The sequence below is a fragment of the Varanus komodoensis genome, unplaced genomic scaffold (assembly GCF_004798865.1).
Source record: "Varanus komodoensis strain SLA01 unplaced genomic scaffold, ASM479886v1 scaffold7_3, whole genome shotgun sequence".
NCBI classification, from domain to species: Eukaryota; Metazoa; Chordata; class Lepidosauria; order Squamata; family Varanidae; genus Varanus; species Varanus komodoensis.
The window spans coordinates 26,138,511-26,157,212 of NW_025336480.1; the positions used below are offsets into that span (position 1 = coordinate 26,138,511).

At 44.2% G+C, this 18,702-nt stretch overlaps 1 protein-coding gene across 2 annotated transcripts; it reads left to right on the forward strand.

The window, feature by feature from the left end:
* The first annotated feature begins 1,277 nt into the window (after nt 1-1,277).
* On the forward strand, nt 1,278-17,682 carry LOC123035740 (McKusick-Kaufman/Bardet-Biedl syndromes putative chaperonin-like). 2 transcript variants are annotated; one of them, XM_044454238.1, is made up of 4 exons: nt 1,278-2,272; nt 6,996-7,171; nt 14,265-14,375; nt 16,844-17,682. In XM_044454238.1, the coding sequence occupies exons 1-4, from the start codon at nt 1,282-1,284 to the stop codon at nt 17,282-17,284; spliced, it is 1,719 nt and encodes a 572-aa protein (XP_044310173.1). In that variant the 5' UTR covers nt 1,278-1,281; the 3' UTR covers nt 17,285-17,682. The 2 variants fall into 2 exon arrangements, with proteins under 2 accessions (XP_044310173.1, XP_044310174.1); XM_044454239.1 differs by having other exon boundaries at nt 1,278-1,402; nt 16,844-17,670.
* The last annotated feature ends 1,020 nt before the right edge of the window (nt 17,683-18,702 follow it).

Genomic DNA, 18,702 nt, shown 5'->3' on the forward strand with positions numbered 1-18,702 from the left:
ACCCCCCCACCCCACCTTTCCTAGTTTCCCCTTCTGGAATCCCTCAAAATCTTGAGCTCTAAACATTCTTCCATTAAAAAGTAAAATAAAATGACATGTTGGAATCCTAGAAAAGACATTAAAGTATATACCATTCAGTTGCATCTTCTAGCATTCCACAATAGCATGTGGAAAAGACCTTTTTATCCTGTATACAAGATTCACACCAATCTTTTAGCAGTTTCCTGATGTAAAGAAATGTGAAATTTCTCACCTTTGGTGCATCTCTCCTACTACAACCTCAGTTACTGGGTGTCAGATCATCCCTTGTCAGATATTGCTTTAAATAAGTTCTAACTGTTAGAATGATAATCCTACCAAACTGCTTAGTGTGAATTGCCTCAATAAAATGTGAGCTGAAAAAAGGTGTGAACATTTCAGTCACAGTACAGCTGAAATGAAATATAAGTGGAATGAAACCCTGGAAGACAAAATTAGTAGCCATAACTGCCTACAGTGGTTAATACTTCTCCTTTGTATTTTAAATATTGGACTTTTATAAATTGAAGGATTTGTCTGAGGAGTGGTGGGAGTGGACAAGCCACCTGAATGTTTTCCACCCGTTAGAATGTCCCTTAAGCTGTGGTCACCAAGCCCTTCTTAAAGACTTATTTTTTTCCCTCTTCCTTTTCCTTGCCTGTTGCATCTTTGTGTGCAAAGATAATCCTGTGGGTATGGATGATTCTGTTACTGAACATTCACAAGCTGCTCTGATAGCCTTCCTGGCTGAGGAGCAGGATTAAAATACTTTAAACAAATAAGCTGTCTTTAATGAGTTTTCAATGAAATAAGATGCAACAACAAATTCATATCTCAGCCTTTGACTGTAGCTTTATGCTATCATTTTTATTGTAGGTGTATTTTATTTAGCCATTTTACATCACTGTGAGCAGAAGCGATGACGAAGATCAGCTGGATTAGAAAGAACTGGCTGCTTGTGGCTGGACTGTCCTTTGTTGGTTTCCATGTTGGGACCTACCTTATACAAAGAGCCGCAAAGTCCTCTGCTAAATCGGGCTTGGAAATTCCATCAAAGCATCTTGATGAATGAAGCGGTTCTGCAAACATCACCCTGTCCATCTAGCATAGCAGTTTGTTAAATTTCAGAGAAGTCCTGTATGTTGTCACCTTCTGACTGCAAAGGAAACAACACACGTTGTGCACGCTGATATGTATCATTCATTAAAGTGTCTTGTCAAAGTGGGATACCTCTAAGTCTTGACTGGAGTCTTCTCTGGGAAGATGTCTCGTGTTGACGTTAAAAAGCCTTCCCGCTGTTCCAGTGAGCCTTTAACCAAGGAGGCCGTTAGCCACGCTCTCTCTGTGTTCAGTAAAATATTGATGTCCTGCTATGGCCCCACTGGTAGGTTTAAACAGCTCCACAATGGCGTGGGGGGCTGCGTTCGCACCACATCCCAGTCTTCGGCTTTGCTCAGTGGCCTTTCAGTCACTCACCCAGTGTTAAAGCTTCTGACAGCGTCCGTGCAGAACCATCTTGCACACTTTAGCGACTGTGGCTTATTCACTGCCATCCTTTGCTGCAGCCTGCTCGAAAAAGCAGCCTCCATACATGTTGCACCATGTCTTTTTATTAAGATCAGCTGTCACCTCTTGAACCTGTGCATCGATTACCTTGGATCGGAAGCATGCGGCTGCAGAGTGCCAGTGGATTTCAGCAACTCAAAGGTTCCCCTTAGCCTGGTCCGCAGTATTTTAACCAGCAAGCGTGCCTGCAGTCTTAGCCGAAAGGAAGCTGATCATATCAGCACTTTGGTATTAAAGGCCTTTCTATTTACAATCCCACAAAGTGTTGAAACCAGGCTGGCACTAGGGAAGTGTCTTTACATTCCTGTCAAAAATAGGAGAGTGCTGGATTCTGCTGTATATCCTGGACTTCTGATTGAAATACCGGAATCGCATCCCGCAAGAATGCTTCCTGTCAAAAGAGCTACTTCATGCACAATCAAGATGGTTCTTTTCTGTGTATCTCTGTCTGGGGATTTGGCTGAGAGTGTGGAAGGAGTCATCACTGTCTGTCAAGGAGTTTCTCTAGAAGCAGCAGTCTTACAGCAGTTGCTTGCGTTAGGCAAGCAAATAGTCAGGGATGGCGTGAGTCTTGTGGTATGTCAGAAGGTTATCCACCCAGCCCTTAGACAGTACCTGATGGAGAATCACGTGGTTGCTGTAGAAAGAGTTGGAATAGCAGTGATGGAGCCCCTGAAGCAAATGACAGGTAATTGGATGAGCTTTGTGAGAAGAGCAGTGGTGCAAACCAGAAGCAGCATAAATTCGTGCTCTGCCAGTTCTGATAAGCTCCATTAGCTTCCATGCATTGGATTGTTAATTAGTGTGTCATGTTTGAACATGGTACATACATATAGCACATTAATCTTGCAGTGTAATTTTTATGGATTTGCATATACTGCCAAAGATGAAGGTACATGCTGTCCCCAGGTTACATACAAGTTCCATTCCTGAGACTGTCTTTAAGTTGAATGTGTGTGTAAGTCAGAGCACATATAGGCAGTCCTCCATAGTCGGGGGGATTAGGGATATAGGACCCCTGCAAAAGTGGAGAAACTGAATATTTCTTGCTCCCCCCCACCCCCCAACTCTTTGCAGCAAGTAAATGTTGGAGAGATTTCCATCTCTGGATGTGCAGGACAAGAAGGCCTCCTTTGGATGTCTCCCTCTGTCTCCCTCTCTCCCCCTTTGCTTCCCCTCTCTATGATGATGATGATTTCCCACAGTAGGTTTTAAACTCAATCTTTTAAATAAGAGTAGGAGTAGTACAGTATCTGATGTTAAGTATAAAACCACCAATTAAAACAAATTAACAATTAATATATTGGGAGAATAAAAAGGGTTTTACCTGATGCCGAAAGAAAAGAAGCGTTGGCGCCAGGCGAACCTCTCTGAGGAGTGTGTTCCACAGTCGGGGCACCACCACAAAGAAGGCCCTCCAGGTAGTCACCCTCCTGATCTCTTTCAAGGAGGGCTGCTAGAGGAGGGCCTCTGACTCCGGTCTCAAGGGGCAGAAGGACACAGGGGAGAAGATACTGTTGTATCCAGTGTTACTCCTACTTAGAGCAGACCTGTCGAAATGAAATTGATTTAACCCACATTGGATACAGCCTATTGAAAACGACCTTCAGAATGAGCAGCAGTCTAGTTCTCAGTGATTTAATCAACCTGCTCACAGGGCAGGCGATGACCCACATACCTGAATGCTGCTGTGTTCAAAAGCATATGCACAAGTGGCTTGTGTGAGGGAGAGGCTAGTCTGGAAACTTTCCTTGCCACCTGATTGCTTGAGTGAAGAGAATTGTTTTTGTATTGGGACACATTCGATAATGTGAGTGCACATCTGATTTCTGAATTAATAAAGCCTAGACATCTCTGTATTGCCCTGATGAAAAGCTTGGCCAGAATTGCCTTGACCGACTGATTCAAAACACCCCTACATCCTCAGTTTTTTGAAGACCTGAATCTGCTTAGCAATTGAGGTTTGCCAGAGGAAAGCTGATGTCTGCTGTTTATTTCATTTGGTGCATATATATAAAGGGTAATTTATTCCTTACCACCTGCTAGGGGACACATTCAAGGGAAAACATCCCTGGTTGCAGAGGAGGAATGTACTAAGCAAAAATAACCGGCAAAATCTTTTCCATTATCTTCCATATTAAACTTCCATCCATGCAGTGAGGGAAGAGATGGATTGCACCACAGTCCCAAGACTCCTAGGACTGTGTTGAAACTGCAGTCCCGACACAAAAGCAGAAATGTCTAATACATCTCCCGTGCTAAGAAAAAGGAAGGCTCGGGATCCAGTGGGAGGCACTGGCTTAGATTCAGAGAATCCCTTGCACGACCAAAGACTCTTTTGCTTGTGCAAGGGCAGGCCACTGATTTCTGTCCACAGCTCCCACTGCACTGCTAAATCACACACCTCCTGGAGGGTCTCATGACCTTCAGGATGGAGCTGTTGTGAGAATAAGAAACATACCTGCTGCTCCACCCGTGACCAGGCATGGTGGGGGACATCACAAGATCCATCCTAGGCATTATTAAGAAAGGACTTGAAAATAAAGTGTTTGGTATTATACGTTATATTGCACAATTATACGATATTGCACAAATCTGGAGTGTAGCCACACTTAGCATACTGTGTCTAGTTCTCATCGCTGCACCCAGAGAGAAACTGCAGTTGGAAAAATGCAGAAGTGGTTAACTAAAACCATCAAGGGGTCAAAGCAACCCCCCATGAGGGACTCCTACAACAGCTAGGCTTGTCTAGCATTAAAAAGGCAAGGGGGAGTGTAGAAAAATTGCATGCCGGGGAGACTGGTTAGAGGCATTTTTCTCTCGTCATCATGCTAGTTCCCAGGGTCATTCCATGAAGATGGCAAGATAAGGACAGGTAGAAGGAAATGCGTCTTCACACGGTACGTAGGTCATCCGTGGCATTCACGTCCTCAAGATGTAGTGATGGCCGCCCATTTGGACAGCTTTAAAAGGGAATTGGACAAATGCTTGGAGCTGAGAGTAGCGAGGCTACTAGGCGTGATGGCTGCTGCCACTGCCCCAGGCAGCATGTCTGTCAACATCAACAACCTCATGTCTGGTGGATTCGGGGGTCACCTCCGTGGCTACTGCACCAGCAGAGTGCTGGGTGCAGGGACCCTTTCGTCTGACCTGGCTTGGCTCTTGCAATATTGATCCTACAGACCTTTTTGGTGTACAGAGCATTTTGAGACCTTTTCCTTTTCCTCAGATAAGACTCTGGAGTTAAGTTCTATTAAAAATGAAAAAAATAGTTTTCACCTTTTCTGATATTTGACTAAGTATTTGCTGAGCAGCTCCTGAATTCCCGCCACCCCATTCAGGAACGAGTACTGCAGCAACAGAATGATCAAGAATTTCATGATGGAAGCACTACTGAAGGGGATTACCAATCTTAAGTTATTTTACTTTTTACAAACTCCCTTTCCCTAACATGCCATTGAATGGAGCCCTGGGAGACTCCTTCAGCTGCTACCTGTTAAAGATTCAGTATTAGTATTTCTGCTTGTGTTCCCATTCCATTTTTCTTTGCTGTGTCCTGCATTCTAGCCATCTCCCTAGCAAGCATAAACTGCTAAAAGCCCCATTTCTGCTGTTTCAGCAGGAACCTGTGAAATCTGCATTATTAAAAGCACAGAAGTATAACACTAATGAAGAAATGAATTGAAATAACTGATCTCCAGGCAAAAATATTCAAGATCATAAAGGCCGACATGGCAATCTGTTAACTCAAGCTGCTGCAAAGACAAACTATTCAGGTCCTGATTATTTCCACAAAAGCAATTTGCTTCCAGTGGCACTAAATATATGTCTTTAGGATTACAATCTTAGATCCCATGCTGTAAACGGCTTGCAACTGCTTGAATCTGAATTGTGCTTTGACCACCATACAGCCAACCTGATTTTTCCTGGCCTGGCTTGCCTAAGATCCTTCCAGAGTAAAAATAAAATAATTACCCGGCTTAATATAAAGCACCTTGTATATTCGTGAGAATTGTCTATCCTTCCTCTTTTGTCAATGCATATAATTGTTTTGCATGTCTCTTTGGAAGTTAGAGCTGCTCAGAAAACAGTTAAGTTTAATAGAGAGAGTAATGGGGAAAGGCCTGTTGTTCCACTGCTTGAATTTTGGCAGGATTTGCTGAAATTAACAACAGATTAATGAGATCATTGTTGTCCTCATAGATCCGGTGCAAATATTTACAGCCCTAAAATATTTACTCTCATTTTACAGGAGTAGTTTAATAAATTGACTGGGATGTGTAGGGGGTTGTTTTTTTAGTCTAGCCTGGTTCCTAATTGTTTCAGATTCAACAAACTGAAAAGCACACTGTTGCATCCAAGGGCCCATCCAGTCCAGAGTCCTGTTTCCCACAGTGGGCAACCAGATTCCTGTAGGTCAAGGGTAGGAAACATTCTGCCGCATGAGTTGCAGAGGCACATAGGAAGCCTGTTGTGCGCTACACACCAATGGTGGATGGAGATGGAGCCCAACGTGAGCAGGAACACCACCATAGACCTCAGGGAGGGTAGAGATATTCACAGGAGCTTCACCAAGCTGGATGGGGAGGTCTCATGGGTCCTGGGTAGCCTCTGGACAGGAGATCCCCCATCCAATCTCTAGCAAACACACAAGCAATATGGAAGGAATTGCCTTCTCCTGTTGGTTGTCTTCCGGCATTTGGTAATCATAGGTATATTGCTGCTGAACATCGGGTTCTGTCTTAGCTGGAAGGAGTGGGTGTTACAACATAACCCACACTCAAGGGTTGAATGTGGGTTATCCTTGAACTATGGCTGTTGTTGAAACCAGCCAAGATAACAAGCCATAGTGAACAACCCACACACAACAGCAAGCTATGGGTTTTTCATGGATTGTTTGTGGTTAGCAAGCCATAGCTTGTTCGTGCTGCACCTGAGTTCAGACATCATGTTTTAAGAACAACACATATTTCAACAACAACCCACACTCAACATATATTCAATCCTTGAGCATGAGTTACCATATTATCTGAACCCAGCCAATGGCAAATAGCTGTTGGTCTATACTGACTAGTGGACATGAATGCATCTAACCTTTTTTTAGTGCTATCTAAAGCCTATGGCCATTGGCATATCTTGGGGTCATGAATTTCAAAAATTAACTATGCCTTGTGTGATGAAGCAGTTTCTGTTCTGAACTCTTTCACAAAATAACTAATCTGCAGGTTTAGCTTACTGAACAATTTGTATTTTACCAGCTTGCCTTCCAGAACGGTTGAAAATAAGCATTGGCTCTAGGGTAATGTCCATTTCAGATCAAACGGATACAAACTTAGCCAGGTGGTGCTGTAAAATATATGGCTTTTTTGTTTATAAGGTAATGTGCCTCATCATTTTTCCTCCTTGAACAGGTTCCCAGCCAGTAGCGTCTCTACAGATTCTGTCCCCCACTTGCTATGGTCATCTGAAGGATCTGCAGACTCTGTATTTTGCTTCAAAATGGTTCTTGCATCTAATTCCCAATGATCCAATTGTTTGCAGCCTGATGCTTTGTAACAGAAATGAAACTACATGGGATGAACTGAAGGTAGGTGTACTTTCTAAAAATACTGACTGCATTTAATTGCAGACTCTTGGAGAAAAGTTGAAGGGATGGATTATTAAAAGTTTAGTCATTTGGATAGCTCTCTGCCAGACCGTCACTGCTTCCATGAACAGAAAGGAGGAAGTTTACAAGCGGTTTAAACCAGCAAAGGGATGGCCTGCCAAATGTGTTTGGTCTCTAACTCCCATTGGCTTCAGCCAGCGTGACCAATGGTCAGGGGTTATAGGAATTGTAGTCTAACAGCATAAGGTGCAGCACAGTGTGAAGAATTTGGGAGTGAGCCCAAGCAAATCTGCAAGGCCAGTTTGCATGCACACTGCCCACACACCTGATGTGCAAGCAGAGTTCGGCATGCATGTCTTGTGTGCCTTACATACTTTGTGTACCTTACTTTGCACAAAGAAGGGGTTTTCTAATGTTCCCAAACATTAGTGGACTTGATCGCAGCTTGGCTTGCCTCCTGGCCAGGGCCAAGCCCAGGAAAGAAGTCAGGTGAGTGCAAGGAAGTCAGATCCTGGCCAGATCTTTGCATCCTTAATCTGGCAGGCCACAGGTTCCCTTGTCTGTGGTCTGACTCTGTTGGAAGTCACAGTGCTGCACTGCAGCCGAGGTCTTTTAAGCAGCCGTCTTTAGCCAAGACAGGCTTGTTCTTGAAGAGCAAGCATGTTCAGGGTTTAGGTTAGGCTGCCCGCAATCCCTTGCGTAGGGTTTTGAGAGAAAGCCTGTCCTCTCGTTCTGAAAGTTATCAGCAAGCGCTTCTTCCCTTCTGGAAGCACTGCAGATCTGGTGGGGAAAGGCTGGCCACAACATTTCCAATTTCTGCCTGGTGTTGCTCAGAATTGTCTTTTAGTTCTTCATTCTATGTGTGCAGAGTTGCTCTCCACTGGCCCTTTCTTCTTTCTGGAACTCACACAAATAACTTCGACAGTCTCAGCCTCTGCCTCTCACCATTAGGCAATATATTCCTTCCAAATGCTCCTCCATTCCAGCTGCAGGTAGACTTATCAAGGACAACAGGAAAGTTCTCTTTGCGAAGTTTGGTTAGAAGGGATAAGATCGAGGAGCATTTCAAACCTTGCTTTTGCATCCCTCTGTATCTCCATTCTATGGTATTTGACCATTTCCAGGCCTACTTGCAAACAGATGGGAAAGAAATGGAGGTAGTGACAGATTTTATTTTCCTGGGCTCCAAGATCACCGCAGACGGGGACTGTAGCCAAGCAATTAAAAGATGCTTTCTCCCTGGGAGGAAAGCTATGGCAAATCTAGACAGCATACTAAAAAGCAGAGACATCACCCTGCCAACAAAAGTGCATATACTCAAGGCTATGGTTTTCCCAGTTGCAATGTATGGCTGTGAAAGCTGGACCATAAGGAAGGCTGAGCACCAAAGGATTGAGGCCTTTGAATTGTGGTGCTGGAGGAGACTCCTGCGAGTCCCTTGGACCGCAAGGCGATCAAACCGGTCAGTCCTAGAGGAGATCAACCCTGACTGCTCCTTAGAAGGCCAGATCCTGAAGATGAAACTCAAATACTTTGGCCACCTAATGAGAAGGAAGGAAGGACTCCCTGGAGAAGATCCTGATGCTGGGAACAATTGACGGCAAAAAAAGAAGGGGGCGGCAGAGAATGAGGTGGCTAGATGGAGTCACTGAAGCAGTGGTGTGAGCTTAAGTGGACTCCGGGGGATGGTGGAGGACAGGAAGGCCTGGAGGAATGTAGTCCATGGGGTCGCGATGGGTCAGATGCTACTTAGCGACTATCAACAGCAGGCCTACTTGCAGCTGGTTCCTCTTCCTCACTTCCCTTTTCCACTAGAAAGTAAAAGAAAGGCTGATTAAGGGAAGCAACAAACAAGGTGTGTTGTAAGGAAGGGGGAACTGCTGCAGTGAAGAAGAAAAGATATGGAATGGATCTTTTAGGGAACGAAAGGCTGTGACTGGGTCTAACCCACACTCAGGGGTTGTGTATGGATTGAATGTGGGTTGTTGCTGAACCATGGGTGTTGCTGAAATGTGGGCTATTGCACTGTTTGAATCCAGTTGCACTAACAAGCCATGAACAACTCATGCTTTGTTGTTGGATCTGAACTCTGGGCTTTGTTATCTCATCTGGTTTGTTATCTCATCTGGATTCAGACACTATGATATTCTGCATTTCAGCAATAACCCACTTCCCTTGAGTGTGAGTTATTGTTGTATCTGAATTCTGTCTGAGTCTCTTAGCCTTTTAAACCTTGGTTTTGATACCAGACACTTGCTGGAGCTTGGTTAACTTTCAGAAAGAGACCCAGAGGCTCCGGATTATGGGCAATGGTGCCATTTTGGTACTCTCTTCTCTTTCCGGTGCCAGGTAAAGACCTTTGTATTTAGCCACCATTTGAATAATATCAATAATTTTAATCATCGTCGTCGTCGTCGTCGTCATCATCTTACGTGGCCGCATTTTCTTTTTCTTCTTTCTTTTCTTTTTTCTTTAGTTATGAACTTTTGCTTATGTTGTGCTATTATTGAATGTTTTAATTGTATTTTATATTACTATTTTTACCTTTTGTAACCCATCCTGAGGCTTGCTGCAAAGGACGGCATAGAAATGTTTAAATCAAATCAAATCTGTAATATTAGCCCTTAATTCTGTGGGAGGAGCAAGCTGCCTGTTGCTGGTTGGGATGAGAGTCACTGCATGTGTTCAGAGGCACTTCTATCGTATTTTTGTAAGATAAAAAATAACAACAGAAAACACTTTGAGAATGGATGATATCAAGGGGGTTAGTAGTTTACAGGAAAGTGTACTTGTTAGCTACTGAGCTCAGGCATAATTTCTCTGTTCTCAAAACAGTTCGAGTAGCGAAACTGTTTTGGTAGGCTTTTCACCTAAATGATCCACACAGTATCACTATTCCACACATTGACATTGTTCCACCAGTGCCCTTCCTGAAAGACTGAAGCATTTCAGAGTTGCCAGCCTGTAACAGAAGCTAAATTGGGCAGCATCCTTTTGTCCGATGCCAGTGCAGTTCTGTTCTAAGTTTGCTTTTTAATTACAGTTTCTGGGGGTTTTTTTGTATCTTTGTGCTTGTGTTTTCTGTTTTGTTTGCTTGCTTGCTTATTATGTATCACTTGTCCTGCTCTCCAAAGAGCACAAAATGGCATTTTGACCTCACAACAACTCTATGAGCAGATTAGATTGAGAGGGGGTCATGTCAGGAATTGCAGGGGCCTGAACCAGGAGCCCCCAGCTCTGTCTCAGCAGGACCAGCCGTCAGGGACTACAGCTTAGAAGTGCCTGCCTCACCCAGCCTGGTGCTCTCCAGATCTTCTGGACTACGTCTTCCAGCATTCTTGGCCATTGGTGACGTTGGCTAGGGCTGATTGCGGTGGAAGTTCCAAGGCATCAAGAAGACCCCAAACAGGAAAGGTTGGATTAGAACATCTCCCTGGGTGCTGGAGGGTTCCCACACTCTCTCCTCAACTGGATCACTTCAGAAGGAAGGGTTATAAAAAGGCTGCCTGTTTAGGATGGAGATTTGCCATGTCGAAACAGGAGTGGAGCTTTGGTTCTGGCCCTGCCCTGAGATAGTACATCTGTCCTCTGACATCCACGTGTTGCGCACAGTGGTTTGCAAAGAAGTCTCCATGTGCAAAGCAGCTGCTCAGGAAAGGGGGCTCTGCCAGGCTGGGAAACCTTATTGCTGGTGATGGGATAGGGGATGACTTGCTCATGCACCACCCCTGTGTGCGAGCGGCTGCTCACACAGTGGGGGCTTTTCCTTTGCCAACAACCGTGCTTGGTTCAGTGAGCCAGAGAGCGGGTGCTTGAAGGGCTGGGCTGAATACAGGGTCCTGCCCCTGCCCCAGCTCGACAAGGTCCCAGATGCAATGGATGGGTGACTCGAGGGATTCTCTGGCTGAGACCAAGCCAGACCTGACCTAGAGCCGCATTTGCCTATTCTCACATCTGCTCTGCGCATGTATGAACTCTTTCTATCAGGGTGGGTGGATGGATGGATGGATGGATGGATGGTGCAGAACTGTGATCTGATTTTGGAACAAAAATGGGAATGTGTATGATAGGAGAGGAGATGACTTGTGCCCCCTTCTGCCTTGCTGTGCCCCATCACATCAGTCATCTTTCCTGCATCCCATCCCACTTCCAACATTGTGGTTACATTTGAATTCACGTGCTTGTGGAGTGCAAAAAAGTTGGGGGGGACGGGTTTCAGCTCCCCTCGCCTGCATGGCCCTTCTCAGGGCGGCTGCCCCCACCCTCTGAAATGGCTTGCTGGGGGAGGTTGGGCATGCCCCCCCTTTCTTCTTCTTCTGCCGGCAGGCAAAGGCTGCTGTGTCCAAGTGTCCCTTTCACAGGTAGTCTGTGCTGTCGGGTCCGGTGCTCTTTTCATCCTTTTATTGTCCTCTTTTTAAATTTAAATTGCATCCCTGGTGTATTTTTTATTGTTTTAATTAATTTTATCTTTTCAGTCCTGGCTTTGAATGTGTCTAGCCACTTGAACACCATTGGGATAATCAATAAATGAGAATTGGGTGGCTGCAGCAACAGTATTGTTTCACCTGAAACAGTGCAATCAATGAATAACACATTTTATTACAGTAAAAAAAGCTGTAATTATGAAGCCGGCTCAAATATATCTATTAAATAAATAACATTTTTTATTTTTGCCTGTGCTGCAGTGGCCAGATTTGGACTGATGAAATCCAGGTTCAGGTCCCCACTAAGCCATGACTTTCCTGTGTGTCCACAGACCAAGCAGAGCTTTGGTTTCTTGTGTGGCAAAAGCAGGATAAACCCCATATAAACCACACAGAGCTCCTTGAAGGAAGTGTGGGGTAAATAAATGGTTGGGGGCATGGGGATTGGAGAGAAGTCCACCTTTAAAATAGCTCTCCAAATAATTCTTGATTTTTCTGAAGCTCTAGTTTTAACCCCAGGGGCTTAGTCCAGGTAAGGAACCTCGTTTTAGATCCAAGAAGAAACAAAAACACCCGTGTTAAGGATGATACACAGTTTATTGCAGGGGTGGCCAAACTGAGGCTCGCAAGCCACATGCGGCTGTTTGAATTTATTTTGTGGCTCGGCACTCGCCATATGTTTCTGCCACCCACAGGCGCCTGCTTGCCACTCTCAAACATCTGTGGCAAGTTACCATATGTGGCTCCTCCATTGAACAAGTCTCGCCACTCCTGGTTTATTGGATACAATGATGATATAAATGAGAGAAAGCTTGTTTACCTGCCCCTTCCTATGTAGCTGTATTGAACAGGCCAGGGGATACTGTGTGGACCTCCAACGATGCCTGGGCAAGTGACTCCGCAGTTCCTTTCACAGGCCGAGAACGAAAGACAGTGCTGCTTATTACGGCTTTTCTAACCCCCACCCCTCTATTGCAGAATCTGTTGGAACGCACTGGGTTCCCACCCCGCTTCTTGGGAAAGAAGGTGCTTCACTAAGGCCAACCGATTCTCAGAGCAAAGGCAGCACTTATGAACAAAATGCTTGGGGAAGGCAGCTTCAGGGCATTTATCTCTGGCATTCCTCCTAAAGAGCTGAAGCCCATAAGTTCTTGGCATGTCATCAAGAAACTATCCCAGTTTTTGGATACTGGGAAGGCACACTATGCTACCTTTGAACCATAATAACCTCCTTGCCATATAATGTGGCTTGCTGCTTCTTCATCTTCATCTTGCATGTGCAGGGAGAGGGACAGGGAGTGTGTCTCTGTTGGTTCTCCTGGATCTCTCAGCAGCTTTCGATACCTTCAGCCATGGTATCCTTCTGGATAGGCTGGCTGACTTCGGAGTAGGAGGCACTGCATGGCAGTGGTTCCACTCCTATCTGGCCGGCTGATTCCAGATGGTGATGCTGGGGGACTGTAGCTCTGCACCATGGCAGTTGTGCCATGGGGCTCCGCAGGGCTCTATTTTGTCCCCCATGCTATTTAACATCCACATGAAACCGCTGGGAGAGGTCATCGGGAGGTTTGGGCTGCAGAGTCATCAGTATGCTGATGACACCCAGCTCTACCTCTCATATATATCTGCTCCAGGTGAGGCGATGGCTGTACAGAATTGGTGCCTGGCCGAGGTAATGGGCTGGATGAGGGCCAATAAACTGAGCCTCAATCCAGACAAGATGGAGGTCCTGTTGGTGGGTGGTGCGGGTCTCCAGGTAGCAGATTTTGACCCAGTTCTGGACGGGGTAGCACTCCCTCTAAAGGACAGTGTCCGCAGCTTGGGAGTACTCCTTGACCCAGAGCTGTCACTGGAGTTCCAGTTGGCGGCGGTGGCAAGGAGTGCTTTCCTACAACTTCAACTGATCCATCAGCTGCGTCCTTACCTGGATGAGCAACAGTGATACATGCTCTGGTAACTTCCCACTTGGATTACTGCAATGCGCTCTACGTGGGGCTGCCCTTGAAAATGGTCTGGATACTGCAACTGGTACAGAACAGAGCTGCCAGGCTACTGACGGGGACTGGCCGTTACTCTCACATGATGCCAGTCCTCTATCAGCTCCACTGACTTCCAGTTGAAGTTCGGGGCCAATTCAAGGTGCTGGTTTTGTCCTATAAAGCCCTAAACAGCTTGGGACCAGGATACCTGAAGGAATGTCTCCTTCCTTATATGCCCTCACACCCCTTAAGATCTATGGCAGAAGCCCTACTCCGGGAACTCTCCCTAAAAGAGGTAAAAAGGACACCAACTCAGAGTAGGACCTTCTCTGCTGTGGCACCCAGACTCTGAAATGTACTCCCCAGAGAGGTATGCCTGGTGCCAAGTTTATACTATTTTTGGTGCCAGGCCAAAACCTTTTTATTTAATCATTTTAAAAATTAGCATTTTTAGTGATTCACAGTCACTTTTGAATTGATTTATCTATATTGGTTTATAGTAATTTTATTGTACTGTTTTATTGATTGTTTTTATGACTATTGGTTTTAATCTTGTAAGCTGTCCTGAGACACGATAGTGAAGGACGGCATATAAAAGTTTTAAATTAAATTATATAAATAAATCTTCTTCTTCCTTTTTATAACAAAAGTATTTTGTTTCTTTCCTAGCTTGCTTGTCAGACTGCAGAACATGCTTTGCAGTTCACCATCAGTGACCCCTGGGTATTGTTAGGTGGTGGCTGTACAGAAACTCATTTGTCCTCGTACATAAGGCATGCGGTATGTAGAGCTTTGTGAGAGTATTTAAAGCTGCTTAATGCACTGCAGTTCACTCAGTTCACGGGGGATTATGAGAGAGGTGGATCTCCATATTGAGGCTGCACATGGTATGCAGAGTTCTGTGTTCGTGGGTAAGCCTGAAGCTCCCTGGATAGGCTGAGAGTCAGAGCAAAGGGAGGATTTATAGAAGGAAGTTGTTCATCCCTTTGTTCTTCAGATCTTTTTCCGTTCAAATGTACCTTCTTCACATTGAAAAACCACAGTGTTCTTTACTTTCCCTTAAATACCTCCCTTGCCCTCCACAAAGCTGGCCCTCTCCTTTGCAATATTTAACCAGTGCTTTTGTTAATGTAAAACGGTGGTTGATTGGTTGATTTCCCTGGAGGCCAGAGTGCATAATAAATTCAGAGGAATGATCAAGAAATTAATTTAGAGGCCAGTGCTTTGCTTAGCAACATGTCCGGGCCACTAGGTAGAGCTAAAGAAAAGAGGTCACCATTACCACTTGATGAGCAGGGGGAAGTGGTGGGTGTCCAAGGTAATAGTGGGTTATGGGGATGGGGTGATATCAGGGCTTGATCTGCGGTGGGACAAAGCATGCCATGTGTGCTTGGCATGTGTTTTCTGTATCTGAGGATGACGATGAGGATATTTATATCCCAGCTATTCCCAGTGATTGAGGTTTGGGGTGTGTTTTCAAGTTCTGTGCAGAATACAGGGTGTATGTTTAGGGAACATTGATTTGTGGATTGATCCTCCTATCCATGCGGGTTCAAGTGAGTGTTTTTGTGTCCTGGGGCTCACATGCCTTTTCTGACTAAGGTCTTACTTGGCTTTTAGTCTTGCCAATGCAATTCCTGCAAAATGATGTTTTATGACTGGCTGTGGCTACCATAAGGTGGCTGGCGATGCACCACCAGAAAGTGGCCAAAGGATGACACAGGTTTACATGAATTTTGCATATGCTAATTTATATGTGGGCACATTTAGAAATACTTGGTACAATTTAGATAGAAACATAGTGTATCTCACTATGTGTGGAATGCCATGACCTCCAGATGACCTCCTAGTTGCCTCCTCAGCCTGCTGTCCAGTTGCAGACTGGGGATGAGTAACTTCCAAGGCCTTGCTCTACTGACTTTGTAGGCCTTGCTGTACAATCCTTCAACTGGACTTTGAATGAGCAGCCCCAATGAAGTCAAATCAACTCTGTTTGACCACATCCTCTGTTGCAATGGCTGTGAGAAGACCATCTTCTATTTAATCTTCTATTTCTTCCTCTAACAGCTCTGAGTAGAGGATTCCTCTATGTAAAGTAGGGCAAATGTCCCTGCTCCCCAGCCTACCATGACAGTCATTTTGTGAATAAGGACCTCCCTTCCCTATGGCAGCCATTTTGTGACACCGCCGATGGCATTTTATCAAATTCCAAATATAGAAAGGTTGCAAATTACTGCTTCAGTGCATCAAAACATCCACTAGAGGAGAGAGGAAGCAGCCCTGTATTTCCTCCTGCAGGTGAAAAAGCAGCCTAGGGAGACTAGTTTGAGCTGAAAAAATCTTCCAACAAAAAGTAGCTGCTCCTTCCTCACTTGTCTTATCCTCAGAAGCAGCCCAGCTGGGGCTATTAAAAACCAAAGAACTCCCTATGGTATAGTTGGAGCTGCATGGCCTTCAAACTGTAAAACAGATTTTGTTTTAATCTATAAACTGACAGCTGTAATATTAAATGCCACCAGACTATTCTAGTTGAGTTGCCTCTGTCCCATGTCTTCTAAGCCCTGTCTGGCAAGTCAGTGTGGTGGAGTGGCTGGAGTATGGACTGGGACTCAGGAGATCTGGCCTGTAGTCCCTGCTTAGCCATGGAGTCATGCCAGTCAATGGGTAGCTACAGGTTGGTCACGGACTTGTAGCCCAACCTACCTCACAGGGTTGTTGTAGGATAAAGGAGATGGGGAGAATCATGAACATTACCTTGAACTCCTTGCAAAAGGAAAACAGGTGGGATAGAAACGTAGCTAATAAATAGATGCATTTTACTTATGCTCCTTAATGCTTTTCCAGAATTTAAATTACTATATAAATAATATTTTTGTAAGCTGAAATTTTAGAGAGAGATTTTGGCTTTCACTTATCTGATACGTATGGTGCCAGGCTTAAGCAATACAATGTAAACATTCCAGGGGTCTGGGGTTAGAATAAGTAATGAACATACTGCTCTTAATGGGCTTTGTTCTTACTAAGAACGCTTAGAACTGTGATGTTTAGTTTTCCCAGCTAAAATATTAATTCAGTTTCCTGGGACTGACTTTTGCACTTTTGAATGAGGATAGGTCAATGAACGTGTTGGGACATATTTCCAAGTTAGCATGTTAGCTCAGCTTGTTGAAGATATTGGAGGGGGATATTTTAACGGTAGTAAACTAGTGTAGTGACAGCTTTAATATTCTTTCTTTCCTTTGTTCTAGAGTGGTAATGTGACGATCAGCACCTTAGAAGATCTGTGCTGTTCTTGGGCAGACTTTCAGCTGGTTGCAGATGGTTTCTGCCGTTCCCTCGCATCCATAGCCCACTGCCTAGAGCACGATGGTGGGGACAGTCTGATTGACACAGACTGGGGTCATTTTTGGCCCATTCCACCCGATGTTCCTAGCGAGTCTGATTGGTCAGATGTCGTTTGGAAGTGCGGTTGCGGCCTTTGTGATAAGCAACAAACCCACTATTGGAGGATGCTACGCTGTCCTTCTGAGCCTTTCCTCCCCAAAAGTTGTATTAATGAGCTTTCCATAACTTCTGCTGCCAATCTAATTCTGGACTGTTTTGCTGCCAAAAGGAATGGCCTGCAAGTGGCAGTGGAAACAGCTCACCTGCTTTTAGATCTGTCCTATATAATTGAAGATAGTAATTAGTTTTCTTAGCACATCTTGGCCTTCCAGCTTATTCCCCACACCATTTCTCCATCCAACTGCATCACTTTCCACCCCACAGGAATCTTTTAACAAAGACTGAGCCCATGAAACAGTATTCAGTGTCACAAAAAGGACTACCTTTGGAGGGAAAACCCGATTCGCTTTGTACCTCCTTCATTGTTGCCTCTTTATTTATTAGGAATAGCAAAAAGACAATTGGGAATAGCTCATTTCCTGGCACAAAATTAATATTTCTAGTTTGTTGCCGTTTGTTAAAATTCATATCTAACTGAATACCTCCCCAAAGGGCCACCTGGCACTGATGTTTATTCTTTTCGGCATCAGGTAAAAACCTTCTTATTTCCCATTATTTTAATGTTTGTTGGATTTAACTGGGGTTTTATCTTGACTTACTGGATGCTGTGTTTGTTTTGTTTTGTTACATTGTTTTTTCCCCGTTGTAAGCCATCCCAAGATGTCAGTGGTTGGATGGGTTTTAAAGTTTTAAATAGATAAATAAAAATAAATAATACATCAATATGCACATGTGTAAAATCTTTCATTAGGAGCCATTATAAATGGAGAGTCCAGAATGCTGCAAGGCAAAGTTGGCAGTTAACAAATGGGACCACAATCATACTATCACAAGACTGCTAAAGTGATGCAGTAGAAAACAGAAGTAACTTCAGCAGTCTTACCAGTCCTTACTGTTGCTGTTAAGACACCCCAACAGCTTCAAAAAGCATCAAATGAGTTAGTTATGCTTTAAAACTAGTTTAATTCTAGAATGAAAAACTGAACTGTGTGCCAAGTGCAGCATATGTCATATCTAAGACATCTGAATTTATAACAGACATCAGAAAGATATAGAACAAATATTAGCAACTAGTTTTAATTCTGCTAAAGTTGTCAAAGATACAAAATGTTTTTTCAGGCATAAAGCTATGATGTAAATGTTTAGCTTTTTCTGATATCATTTACATTATGTGGGTATATTTTATCAACAAAAGTATGTCTCTCCTGCTGTTTGCTGCTTTTTACAACTTCTTGGAAGCTTGGAGCAAAGACAGTAAATTGTTTCATTACTATTTTTTTCCAAAAAGAAAGTAATAGAAGAAAACTAATGTGTGTTTGTCCACCAAAACTCAGTGCCAGGTAAGGAGGACATTTGATAGAGGCCAAGGGTAACTTTGAAGGACCTGAGGAGAGCCACATCTGACACAGGAGAAACTGTTTATGGGACAACTATTACTCAGATGGTCCACAAAGATGAGCTTTATGGAAGAGTGGTGAGACAAAAGCTATTGCTGAAACAAGACCAGATCAAAGCCCGCAAGGATTTTGCAAAAAGCACAGGGGAACACAGCAAACATATGAGAAAGGCCTCTCTGTTCTGATGAGATTTTTGGATTTTTTGC

Excerpts from the sequence above, each read along its gene's own strand:
- LOC123035740 (XM_044454238.1), top strand. The coding sequence starts at position 1,282 with ATGTCTCGTGTTGACGTTAAAAAGCCTTCCCGCTGTTCCAGTGAGCCT. Across the intron at positions 2,273-6,995 it reads GCCCCTGAAGCAAATGACAG|GTTCCCAGCCAGTAGCGTCT; the intron begins GTAATTGGATGA and ends CTCCTTGAACAG. Across the intron at positions 14,376-16,843 it reads CCTCGTACATAAGGCATGCG|AGTGGTAATGTGACGATCAG; the intron begins GTATGTAGAGCT and ends CCTTTGTTCTAG.